Genomic DNA, 13,973 nt, shown 5'->3' on the forward strand with positions numbered 1-13,973 from the left:
GGCCATTATACTTGTAAGTTGTAGGCGAATTTTATAAGTAGAATTCATATTTGGGCGCTGTCAGGTGTCAAATGTGTGCTCGCAATATGGCGGCATGGTGAAACATGCAGCTGTGGGGATTATGAGTGAATACTTGGCGAGGATTGGAGTAAAACTTAATTCAAAATGGATTACCGGGAATTAATTGTTGCGTTTTTGCAGAATCGAATGAATTTGACAACTATTTGACATTGACAGCTGTTTTTTTTAAATTCCCGCCATGTTTTGATCAAAGCCAACTTGGATCCACCTATGTTTTGTGGGTAATGTGGTTATATTATTAAATTAAATTATGTGGTATGTGGTTAAATTACATATATTATTTTAAAATGTACAATGTATAAATATACACTTTTTTAATCATTATAATGTTTTTATATTTATTGAAATAAGAATATTGAAACGAGATTTTTTTTTTTTCAATTTCGGAACGTTAATTGTTACGTTCCAGTTAATATTAGATCACGGCCTTATATATAGATCAGGAAACTAAGCGTAATTTAAATGGTGAGAGATTAGTACGATAAAGTCATAATTTTTCGTTCGCGTCAAAGCCGCTGAACATCAGTGCTATCGCTGTGTGCGGTCACATGGTGCGGTGCAAAGAGTAAAATAACTTGTCTATACAGGGGTGCGGTGGTAACGCTCCATAGTCATTGGTTATTTTGAGTGACGTGAGCCTCATTCGACTCAGCAAAAACACAACGATAAATTCCCAAGAATGGAATGGAATCGATTTTGAATTAAGTTTTACTCCAATCCATGCGAAATATTTACTCAGAACCCTCACAGCTGTATGTTTTCATCATGCCGCCATATTGCGAGCACACAGATGACACTTGACAGCGCTCAAATATTCGCTCCACTCAAGAAGCTTATACAAAACATGATTCCACTTTAGGTTCCACTTATAAGCTTCTTCTTTTTGGTTCCACTCATGGAGCATAGAGAGAATGCTCCATGGTTCCACTTATAAAATTCGCTTACAACGCCCGCGGCGTTTTTTACGTTATTGAAACGGTAATTTTAGCGGTCATGGTCGATGGTGTTATGGGCCTTTAGTGTAACGTGCCTAATTTGTTATCAGAAAAATGTGCTGTCAATAACATTGATATTATTTTGATGTTTGTAACCTACGATAATGTTGATAATGTTTTGATTTTAATTAACTAAAAGTAACAGAAAAAAAAAACGTAATAACTACATACGTACAAAAGAATATATATGTGTAAAAACAATAACAGAAATGAGCTTGAAATAAAATTATGAAGTATTTGCAAGTATCATTCACAATATTGATATTTTTAACGGCATATATCGGCGATTATGTCATTTTTCAGTCGAAATATTCAAGTTCTCAGCTGTTTCGAGCGGTTGCAGATAGCACAGTACATACTACTATAGGCGCACTATCAGCGTTACTCTTCTTCAGTAGTGTAAAAATTACAAATGAAGCATGTTTCTACAATACTGTAATTTGTACCGTCGTGTCGTGTCTAATCGACGTTGATCACTTTTTGATGGCTAAATCTTTTTATCTTAAGGTAGGTAATAATATGTAAATATGCTTATCACACACATACACTCGTCTGTTCCTGAGCTAGGCGAGCTTAAAGCCTATGTTTTATTTATGTATCATCAGTTACGTAGCGAGCTTAACTCGCGCCCGGGGAACAAAACCTTTTTAGCTGAGTAACGCCTGCTTTAATTTAAAAAAAATGTTAAAAATGTTAATGTTTTAGAAATAAAAAAGGACATGGGTTCAAAAGCCCGGGAATGTATATTACTAATATTAAAAAAAATACCTTTTTAGCCCCCCACCCATTCGAAAACCATATAATATGTTCAAGTTTTAGTTCGGCGGACCATTTGGCAACCCTTTGTGAGTAGCGCCTGGGGCATAATGAGGTGATACCCTTGCTCCCTCCTCGCTACACCACTAAGTATATACATACTTTTTTATTTTATGTGACTTGGGAGTCAAAAAAGCACTGTCAGATGGTAATCGGTAACCCTAGCCTTGCTTGCAATGCCTAAAGTATCCCAAGCGCCTTGTAAACCCTAGGTACTTGTACTGTTCTGAGGAATTGTTCGGACTAATACCTACAGCAGAATTCCACCACCGGACATCACGTCAAAATTCAAAATTTCACCCACATCACCTCTATGTCTGGAAGTCTACGACAGCTCAATTTTTGCGCCATTTTCTGCCACGCACGACCCCTCTATGGAACCAGCTGCCACCTACGGTATTTCCGAACCAACACGACCTAGGGACCTTCAAAAGAAAAGCATATTCCTTTTTGAAAGGCCGGCAACGTGCCTGCTAATCCTTTGATGTAGCGGGTGTCTGTGGATGTTGTTTTTCACTTACCATCAGGTGAGCCAACAATTTTGCGGTAAGGCACAGCAGGATAAATCCTGCTCAAAATCTGGAGCAGACTGTGTGGTGAAGTACCTCAGCCTTGCAAAGATCACAACTATATAATACTGCTCTGAGTTGTTTCTGTGGTGAGTAAGATGACCAGAGCTCCTGGTTAGGGTCAGGGTAGGGTCAGCGACGCGCTTGTGATACTTCTGGGATCGCAGTCATACATGTGCTACGGTAACCGTTGGCCGTCAGGGGGCCGTACGACTGTTTGCCGACCGAGTATAATCTATAAGTACCTGGGTGACCGAGCCTAGCTCGGTATTTTTATTAAATCGTGTTTTTTGGAATTCATATTTAAATTCGAATTACATATTTATAAAATATGAATAATATTTTTTTTAAAATAACGAGTACAATTTAAAAAAAGGAAAAAAAAATTGATCAGAGGACATTGGGATTTGAACCATGATCTCCTAGGTTGATCCCGGCCGGCCGTTTTCCCACCGAGCTATTACAACTTTAATGACAGTTGCGAAATTTACCTCCGTATTCTAACGATATTGTAGCTATTTTTTCACTCCCTAAAAACAGGGATAAAACGTCATTTTCTAAAAATGAATCCTAGTTAGATGGATTTATCTCCCCCGAAACCTCCTATATACTAAATTTTATGGAAATCGTTGGAGCCGTTTCCGAGATTCAGATTATATATATATATATATATACAAGAATTGCTCGTTTAATAGTATAAGATATAAAAATGAGTCGCTGTTGCTAAGCGCAAAACTCGAGAACGGTTGGACCGATTTTGCTAATTCTTTTTTTTAAATATTCCTTGAAGTACGAGCATGGTCATCATCATCATCATCATCATCATTTTAGCCTATCACAGTCCACTGCTGGACATAGGCCTCCACAAGTTCACGCCAAAAATGGCGTGGACTCATGTGTTTTGCCCATAGTCACCACGCTGGGGTACGAGGATGGTTCTTACGGAGAGAAAAATTCTAAAAAAAAAAAAAATTTAAATTTCCTGAAAAAGTCTAAAAACAACACTTTTCTATACTCCCATACAAAAGATTTGTGATAATACTTAAAAGTCCCTGTTAGGCGATACGAAGTTCGCCGGGTCAGCTAGTGTATAATAAAAATATTATATCAATTTTATTGTAACAAAACTTATTACATGTTGAAGTGAAAATTTCTTTTGGCGCACCGCACACACATTTTTTCGTAGGTAGTAAGTTGGGTTTATCTGTCACGCTCTGAAGTGAAAGGCTCGATCGGATGAACTCGGGATCGCCGAGTGTACCCGAGCGAGAAAGATACAGACAGCTGGTCTTCGCTGTTGAACGGTGAAAGGCTCGATCGGATAAACTCGGGATTTATTGCGCTATTACTTGATTGAGGTAGGGCATAGCAGGAATTTCCTGCTCAAAATATGGAGCAGCCCGACTGGGGTAGTACCTCGACCTTACAGAAGATCACAGCAAAATAATACTGTTTTCAAGCAGTATTGTGTTCCTGTTGGTGAGTAAGGTGACCAGAGCTCCTGGGGGGATTGGGGATTGGGTCAGTAACGCGCTTGCGATGCTTCTGGTATTGCAGGCGTCTATAAGCTACGGTAATCGCTTACCATCAGGTGAGCCGTACGCTTGTTTGCTGACCTAGTGACATTAAAAAAAATTGAGATTGCCAATGAAGGTTTCACTGCTGCCGTGCGTTGCGTGCGCAATCTAAGTTTTTTTTTTTTTTTTGTTTCAGGACGTAGCGAAATTGAAACAAAGGGGCATACTACATTGTACAACCTTATGGATAGTAATAACATTACTCCTAATAGCATATTCTTACATTAATCGTAAACATAATTTCTACGTTATAACATATATGATACTTATTGCATTTTCCAGTCATCACATAAGAGATGGTGAAAGACGGGGCTTATGGCTTTATCCTTATGGACACACACGCCCTATTAATAAATCGATATATCTTATATTAATTTGTCTACTTCCATCTTTATTAAGTTACATATATAATTGCACTAAACCGTTGTATAAAACGAATGTTTTTTACAATACCAATTTAGATATTGTTTAATATATTATCATCATCATCATTTCAGCCTATTGTAGTCCACTGCTGGCCATTGGCCTCAACAAGTTCGCGCCAAAAATGGCGTGAACTCATGTGTGTTGCCCATAGTCACCATGCTTTGCAGGCGAGTTGGTGACCGCAGGGCTGGCTTTGTCGAACCGAAGACGCTGCTGCCCGTCTTCAGCCTATAATATATTATATATTATAGAGATGTTTAAATCATTCATCTAGAAAGTTCCACAATGTCCAAAATTCTTATTATCGACTAGCTGACCTGGCGAACTTCGTATCACCTTATTTTTTTCTGAAATATAATAATAACATAATATATCAAAATAAAATATAGCCTATCTTTTAAGTTGGATCGAACTGCACATGTGTGCGAATTTTATTATAATCGGTTAAGTGGTTTAGGAGTCCATTGAGGACAAACATTGTGACACGAGATTTATATATATTAAGATTTAGAATGTTCAAGAATGTTCTAGAAATTTTCGGAATGATCTAGAAAGTTCAAAAATTAGTGCAATTTATTATGATCGATTTAGAAAGTTGGAAAAAGTTCTAGAAATTTCTAGAATAATCTATAAAATGATTGAGATGAATGATGATGATGATGAATGATTTAAAATGTTTGAGGAAGCTCTAAACATTTTTGGATTGATCTGGAAAGTTCCAAAATGTGTATGAGTGTTATTACTGATCTATAATATATACTCTATATACATCGCATGTTTAACAGACGAATAAGTCTCTCAATATCGAAAATAGCAATCTACCATATTTATGTTAAAAAATGTATCCTTGTATATTTATTATACCAATAAACATGCTATGTATTTTAACCCGAGTAACGCCGGGTTTCGCTGCTAGTTTAAATATAAAAATTTAATTAAGTTTGTACTTTATTTACTAAGGTTCTATTGTCAAAGACTACTTCTATAATAAAAAACAAAAGAGTATATATGCGTGTGTGTGAAATAAATGGTAGTGTGTGTAATGTTTTATTATTGATTTAATGTATTTTTTATGCACAATAAAAAAAATGCATTCTGCACTCCTCTATATAAACTACTAGCCGACCCGTGCCCACTTCGTTGGGCGTTAATTATTTTCGTAATGGAATAATATATCGTTCAGTTTTCATCTCGCTCGTATTTCTCCGACTTGATTTACATGTACTATTATTTTTCACTCATTTTTTTTTTCAATAATAATAAAATATAGCCTATGTCACTCCTGAATAGTGTAGCTTTCTGTTAGTGAAAGAATTTTCATGATCGGATCAGTATTTGCGAAGATTACCCTCTACAAACGAACAAAGTTAGAAACTTTATAACATTCGTTTATACCTAAGTGTGCAAAATTTCACCCTTCTCTGTTCGCGTAATTTTCGTAAAAAGGGGTATAAAGTTTTTGCTTCATATATAGATTTATAAACACAGCTCTTGTTGAAACACCCTAAAACTTGCGTCTTCGTAGTCAAGGATTGCCAGATAGGACATTGCTAAGATAATTTTGGCAGGAACTTGTAAAAAAAGGTTCAAGATGCTGTAGGAAGCTCAGAGCATTGGAGTCATTAATGGATCTTTGATAGCGATCATTAAACCTAGTAATCAAATTATCGAAATCGATGGAGTGTTTAAATTGTCTGAATAGTCAATTTTTGATCTGAATATTGAGACATGGGATATTTATTATCCTCCAAAAAATAATTGTCGTACAATAGATGGTGTCCTACAAATTTAATGACGCAGTAACCAACAAAGACAGACATCCAGACCGAAAAGGAATATGCACACAAATACGAATAAACCAAACCCGCCACTGGTTTTGATTAGACGCGTACATCTACCGTCCGCGTCAGTTTAGTTGTCGAAGCTTCTAGAATTGCAAATAGTGATTTCATATCATATATACATATAACAATAAATACAATTGGAGTGTCTGTTTGTAATATTAAAATAACCGCTTTTTTTCTAAATGCGTGTGGATTTATATGGACTTAAATGCATATGAATGTATATGAACTGTCACTGGCAGATAGCTGATGTAGTAAGGAGTAACTTAGGCTACTTTTATTTTAGAAATTTATTTATTTTATAACACTGTGAACTGAATAATAACTTTTTTGTTAAATTCCACGCGGACGAAGTCGCGGTCACGGCTAGTTTTGTCATAAAAAGACTCATTATTTCTATTATTATTTATTCCATTCGTAGTTTTATGAACTAACGTATATAACTTCAAATTGAAATATACCTATACTAATATTATAACGAGGTAAGATTTGATTGTTTGTTTTTTTGAATTGAATAGGCTCCGAAACTACCGAACCGATTTGAAAAATTCTTTCACTGCTAAGAAGCTACACAATCTGCGGGTGACATAAGCTTTATTATATTTTCAAAAAATTAGGAGAAAAAAAAGTATTTTGAAATTGTTGTTAAATAACCGTGCGCAACCGGGGTGGGATGCTAGTAATAAATAAAAAGACATTACATATATTGAATACATACTTACAAACATTATATTTTATTTCAAAAGGTCAAACGCATTGCAGCCCCCTTAAGTCCTTTTGACCGCCACACCTCAAATCCATTCCCGTGCCCTGTACGCCAAGGCATAAAATAAACTAAAATACCTACGAAAAAAATAGTGCTGCCAAGAGTCGTTATCGAGTACCACACAGTGGCATGTTTTTGTTGGTTTTTATGCAATAAATGACTACTTATATAATCTAGGAAGGTTTATTTTTCGATATTTTTATTGTCTTATCTTGCACTCGTTATATATACTTACAATAACAAAAATAAAAAACAAACATTACAAAAATAATCGTAGTAAAGCACAACACTATTTTCTATCGCCATGACGTCATTGTCACGACTGGACGACTACGGCGCAGCTGACCTACGGTTTTAAAACTCCCTAAAAGATGTGCTGTGTCGCACGCAAGGAAGCCGCACGCTTTATATCGATTTCGAATCGAATCGATATATACATGAAAAGTAATTTTTAAAAAATTAACCAAATTCAAATTTGTATTTTTTTAACCGAGTTCAAAAAAGGAGGAGGTTACTCAATTCGACCGTATATATATATTTTTTTTTAATGTATGTTTGGCGATAACTTCGTCGTTATGAACCAATTTTGATAATTATTTTTTGGTTGAAAGGTGTAGTACCATGATAAGGAAACCAGAATCTGATGATGGGATCCCAGAGAAATCGAAGGAAAGTCGAAAATCCGCGTAACTTTTTACTGGGTGGCACCGGGTTTGATGATTTTTAATTCAATCAAAAGCCGATGTTTATCATGTAGTCACATTTAAATTTCATCGAGATCTGATTACAACTTTGTAAGTAATCTTTGATAATCCGTATTTACTTGACTATTTTTTCGTCTACCTACGTTGTATTACTTGTCATTATAATTGAAGTTGGTCTTTTTCGTTTGCCTGCAAACACAATTTCTTATTAGATAATTAATAACTAAAAAGGGAGTAATAAAAGTTTAATATTTAAAAAAATCTACCTACACACCACTAAAAGGAAATTACGGAATTAAATTAAGAATTTAAATTATAATCGGTACGGTCTGTGCCAGCCTTAGTAAAAAGTGTAGTGCTAAAACAGTACTGAGTAATACGCCTGCCATTTGATTTCACGACACCAAAGCCATGGGTCTCAGAAGAAAAGCTTTTAGTGGTTTGAGAGTGGTGGTTAAAGATGATATTGATGCTGCCAGATGATTTTGAGAATGAGAAAGAAAATCGTAATTTTGATCTTAACCTTAGATAAAAAAATGAAAAATAAAATAATATAAAACAATTTTATTTGTAATTGTAAATTTAAAAAAAATCATCGACGACATCGACATCAAAATGCGACGATGTTCTAAGGTATCGCTTATGTTGAACTGCACTAGTTTTCTCTCTATTCGCTTATGACGTCACCAGGCTGTCGTCTATATTTGACAACGGCGTGTAGAGAACGGATTAATGACTAAACGCTAGGGATGCGCCCAATTTGAGATATCAGATTTATTATGACGATTTGATTGATTTTAGATGATTTGATTTTTTTATTTATTTGCTATTTATGTATTATGCTAATTGTAAAAAACGTAAAACTATCAGCTAACAAGCTGATAGTTTTACGTTTTTTACAATTTTGTTTTATTCAAATATCAAATTATTTATAGAAAATATAACACGTTTGAGTTCAATTTTGAATAGCTTAAAAAACATCTATACCATTTTGACTAGCCCGTTGGCGAAGTATGTATTGACCCTGCTTTCTGCTCCGGGTATTGTAGGTTCGATTCCCACCCCGAGTCTGGGTGTAATATATATTTATTTATATATGTATTATTTATATCTAAGTTTATCAAAAAAAAAAAAATGTAGTTTTACCAGTCGGCTGTTATCTATAACAAAAGCATTAAGTTGCTTACTTTAGGAACAGATGACGTTGTGTGTATATTATAAATATTTATTTATTTCCTATTTATTTATACCTCTTGCGTCACATCCCTAGCAGTCAACTATAGACGACTTCGGCGTTCTGGACATATAGTATTTACGTGGAATAAGAATGCATGTTTTTATTTCAATGTTTCTCAGTACGTGTAGCTCTAAAAGACTTGTTTTTTATACTCGAATGTTGCAGGGATATTCTATTTTCAGAAATGTTGAATTAAATTACTAGAAATATTTTTTTAATAATTTTATTTAATATTTTTGTGGTCCGTGTTTTTTGTCACCCATAGACGTCGCTGGCGCACAGGACTCGCGAGCCCTTGTCAAGTATAGGTATAGGTGACTATGGTGGTCAAAAGGTTAAGAGTGTATGCTACCTCAAATTGCTTATTTTCCACTCGGCAGGATGTCCATATCTTCCAAACTACTGAATATTTAAGTTTGAAATTTATGTATGGTAAAGTTCAGGACATAAACTATCTTCCATATGTTTCGAAAACACGATTCCATAAAATTGTCTCGATACAAAAATATCGCAAAGTTACCTCTATTTTTATATCAAAACCTTAATATCTCAGTAAATAGATAGCATTTTATATGTTTCGTTTAAAAAAAAATAACTATTGGTAATGTTTGTGGGGAGAAAATGCATATAATTCGCGCGATGAACAATCAAGCGCTCTCAATTCTCATGTGTGTTTAGTACGGGTGAAATCTGAATTCGAGCTGAGGTAGTGTAGCCCCTTAATTCCTCCCTGGTTAGCAACTGATATAGAATATTCCAGTAAATTCGCAGCCTCCCACGTGATCTCCGGGCCCTGCCCGCGCCCCCTTGTAATCCAGAATCAATACAGTTACCTAGGTAACGTCAGAGCCCTGGAGTCCTGTCTATCGATGTAAATTGACTCCCTGTTGCTAGCGGTCAGTCGTCAGACGTAGTCCTCGCTGTACGCTAACGCGTCAATTGATTTCACATTTAAAAGATTAACTGCGTAGCTTTTTGCCGATTAGCTCAGTAGATTTAAAATTTAAATTTGATTTTAATAATATAATAGCTCAAGCGGTTTTTAAATTATTTGGTTTAAACTTAATGATAAATACGTATGTGTGGGTGTAGTGACGCTGTATTTAATGTAAGATGACCTTTAGTACTACAGTTTTTAAAACAGTAAGTAACTATGGACTTTCCCGCTGCTTCTTCTCAGCAAAATCTACATTCCGAAACAGTGGTGATGATTTTGAGTAAGTCATATATATTTTTTTTTTTACAAAATGACACCACGAAGGTGCTTTTAAAGAAAGTTATCTTTTTTTTTAATTGATTTGTAAAATGTTTTGTAGTTTGTCTTTTGCGCTGTTTATATATCAGTTAAGTCTGTGTGTTTAATTGATCTGCGTTTGTATTATGCTGGTGATTTTTTTTTAATATATATAACTAATCTAATATATAAAATTCTCGTGTCACAGTTTTCGTTGCCATACTCCTCCGAAACGGCTTGACCGATTTTGATGAAATTTTTTGTGCTTATCCGGTATCTATGAGAATCGGCCAACATCTATTTTTCATCCCCCTAAATGTTAGGGTTAGTCCACCCCTAATTTTTTTTTAGACAAAATTTTTAATTTCTATTTTTTTATGATACAACATTAAAAAATACATACAACCCTAAATTTTCAACCCTCTACCATCAACCCCTATTTTTAATAGCGTTTAGCGGCAAGACAAAGATTGCCGGGTCAGCTAGTATATTTATATATTTATTGATATAATATTTTTGGAACGAAGTTCCTTAGGCAGGCTTGACATTTGGCTGGGCGAGCGAACTGAAAAAAATGTGATACTAAAACCGTAAGAAAAATATATAACGGAAGTGACGTAATATCAGTCACGCGACTGTATAATATGACGTTTGTTAAACTGAAATATTACTAGTAAACTTTTTTTTTAATCATTTATGTAAGTTTATACTGTCGACAAAAATAAATAAAGCCATATGTTTTTTTATTTCACTTAATAGTTTGAATTATTATTATTATTGTTTTGTTTGATTTATTTTATTTTACAGTATTTGTTATTTTCTAAAATACCAAATTTCCAAAATACTTTTATGTAGTTAATTAAAAACCAATCAACGAAATAAAAAAAAAAATCAAGAACTAGAAAATATATATAAAATTCAACATTTATTTTTCAAATTGTGTTACTTCTATACTATCCGAAGGAACTTCGTTCCTACCTGGTGTCCTATGACACCACATAATTTATCTTTTTCTATTTTATATTAATTTAGCGACATGGCTCTGGCGTAGTGGTGCGTGTACCGTGTCGCCTCACGCACAGATGATGGGTTCCCGCTCGGGATGGATATTTGAATTTGTACGAATATTTCTTTCCGGTCTTGTTGTCTGTCCTTATTAGTCTAACCACTGAGCCTCGGAGAGCACGTTAAGTGTTAAAGGTTATTTTTAATGTACATTACCTCAGAACTTTTTACCGGGTGGACCGATTTCGATGATTCATTTTTTAATCGAAGGATAGTTGTAGGCATGTAGTCCCATTTAATTTTAACTGAGATCTGACAAGTACTTTTTGGGACTATTTTTTTGTTGACCTGTTGTATTACACTTCATAACTTTTGGTTCTCTTCAGCCTGTAATATCCTACTACTGGGCATAGGCCTCTTTCTCCATGCAGGAGAAGGATCAGAGCTGGCGCGTTGGTGCAACGGTCACGGCCATGGATTGTGCCTGTTGCGCTGGCGTTTACGGGTTCAATCTCCCCTCATGACCAACATTTGTATTGGCCATACAGGTGTTTACCGTGGTCTGGGTGTTTGTGCAGGTCTTGTGGATCTCCCCACCGTGCCTCGCAGAGCACGTTAAGTGTGTAGGGAATATATCCGCCAACCGGCATTGGAGCATCGTGGTGGCTCAGCTCTGATCCTTCTCCTACATGGAGAAACAGGCCTATGTCCAGCAGTGGGATATTACAGGCTGAAGCGTAGCGTAGTGTAGACGAAAAATTAGTCAAGTAAATACGCATCATTAGGAATAACAAAAAAAGTACTTGTCAGATTTCAATCAAATTCAAATTTAACTTTTATCACTGATGATAAAAATCTATCCCCGTTAAAAAGTTATGAGGTAGCACATAAAAAATACAGTAGAATTGGGAACTTCCTTTTTTTGGAAGTCAGTTAAAAATTAATTTATTTTTCTCGCAGAATTACCAATCTTAGGAGTTCGTGTGCGTGATCTGGAGCGCATGGAAATTCTAGGAGACGCGGCCGAGGTGCTTCACATATCCTCTGTTGGGGTTCACTCAAAGCCTGCTTGAAAGACCTTCTCCACAGAATGCAGATCACGAGTATCACACAACAGGTAAACACAAATGTCTCGATGCGATTGTGGATTTGATATTGACTCGAGTTGGGTTGATGGTGATTTGACAAAATTTCATACTTATTTTTATTTTATTTTTATACAACTAGGTAAGCAAACAAACGCACGGCTCACCTAATGGTAAGCGATTACCGTAGCTTATACACGTCTGCAACACCAGAAGCATTGCAAAACGAGTGGCGGACCCTATCCCCGATTCCCCCTCAGGAGCCAATATTATATAATTGTGTTTGCTCGCAAACGAAAAAAAAAACCGACTTCAATTACATCGACGAGTAATACAACGTAGATCGACGAAAAAATAGTCAAGTACTACGCGTTATCAAAGATTACTCAAAAAGTAGTTATCAGATCTCGATAAAATTTATATGTGACCACATAATAAACATCAGCTTTCGATTAAATTAAAAATTATCAAAATCGGTACACCCAGTAAAAAGTTATTGCGGATTTTTGAGAGTTTCCCTCGATTTCTCTGGGATCCCATCATCAGATCCTGGTTTCCTTATCATGGTACAAACTAGGGATATCTACTATATATCAACTTTCCAACAAAAAAATAATTAAAAGCTGATGTTTATCATGTTTATCATATGGTCTTTGATAATGCGTATTTACTGACTATATTTTCGTTGAATTGAAGTCGGTTTTTCTTCGTTTGCCTGCAAACGCAATTATTTATTCGAAAGTTAGTTTTTATCGGAACCCACGATATTAAACCATACGAATTCATTGTTTGGCGGGATCTGGCGAGTACTTTTTAAAATTCTTAACAGTCTATATAGTCTATATACGTGAAGCAAAAACTTTGTACCCCTTTTTACGAAAAACGCACGGACGGAGGAGTATGAAATTTCGTACACTTATAGTTTCTATAGAAAAGGAATGCATAATGCTAATATTTTCTTAAAATAATGCGTAAAAATACACTAAATCTATAAAAAAACATTACACACACTAGCATGTATGTGACTCACACACGCATATTATACTCTTTTGTTGACCGTCAACGTCTGTTGTCTAAATGATTTTTTTAAAAGGATCTTTTTTTCATCATTTTTTGTTTGTTTTATAATTTAATTTTTTTATTTTAATTTTTAACTATGGTTGTATTTCGATCACTGGGCGAACACTAGTGCATATTTAGTTGAGTATTTATTTTTAGTCAGTTGCAAAAAGCATTATCGGTCTTATTAACAGTTACCATAGTAGCCGTTTGCATCTGTAACATTAAGACCCAACAGATACATAATTATACCGTTATTTGTTTTAGGTTTCCTGTAAAGACAACAATGCTGCGAAATTGGAGGATAATGATACAACTACAAAAATTAAAACTAATGGTATATGGTACTTAAACTGCCGTATGAAAACAAGTGTTGTTCATAATTGTGGCAATTCTAGACTTACACAAACAAAGATGTTTAAGTCATCATAGAAGGGGAGTGGTTACAACGTACGTGGCTGAGTGAGTGAATATGTAAAGAATAATAATGTAGGTTAACATTTCTCTCAAATATAGTATCAGTAATAAGACTAGTCGCGAGAGAACGAAAGTAACCGACTTGCCCGTAGAACCAG

General features: G+C 35.1%; 1 protein-coding gene and 1 long non-coding RNA gene across 2 annotated transcripts; both read left to right on the forward strand.

The window, feature by feature from the left end:
* Positions 1-1,304: 1,304 nt before the first annotated feature.
* Positions 1,305-4,524, forward strand: LOC123666252 (transmembrane protein 267). The gene is made up of 2 exons (XM_045600426.1): positions 1,305-1,583; positions 4,175-4,524. Exons 1-2 carry the CDS (start codon positions 1,305-1,307, stop codon positions 4,508-4,510), a joined length of 615 nt encoding a protein of 204 aa, XP_045456382.1. The 3' UTR covers positions 4,511-4,524.
* Positions 4,525-6,048: 1,524 nt separating this feature from the next.
* LOC123666253 lies at positions 6,049-7,178 on the forward strand. Its single transcript, XR_006745191.1, has 3 exons — positions 6,049-6,060; positions 6,375-6,378; positions 7,081-7,178. It is a non-coding gene; the product is annotated as an uncharacterized LOC123666253 (long non-coding RNA).
* The last annotated feature ends 6,795 nt before the right edge of the window (positions 7,179-13,973 follow it).

The sequence above is a fragment of the Melitaea cinxia genome, chromosome 25 (genome assembly GCF_905220565.1).
Source record: "Melitaea cinxia chromosome 25, ilMelCinx1.1, whole genome shotgun sequence".
Lineage (NCBI taxonomy): Eukaryota > Metazoa > Arthropoda > Insecta > Lepidoptera > Nymphalidae > Melitaea > Melitaea cinxia.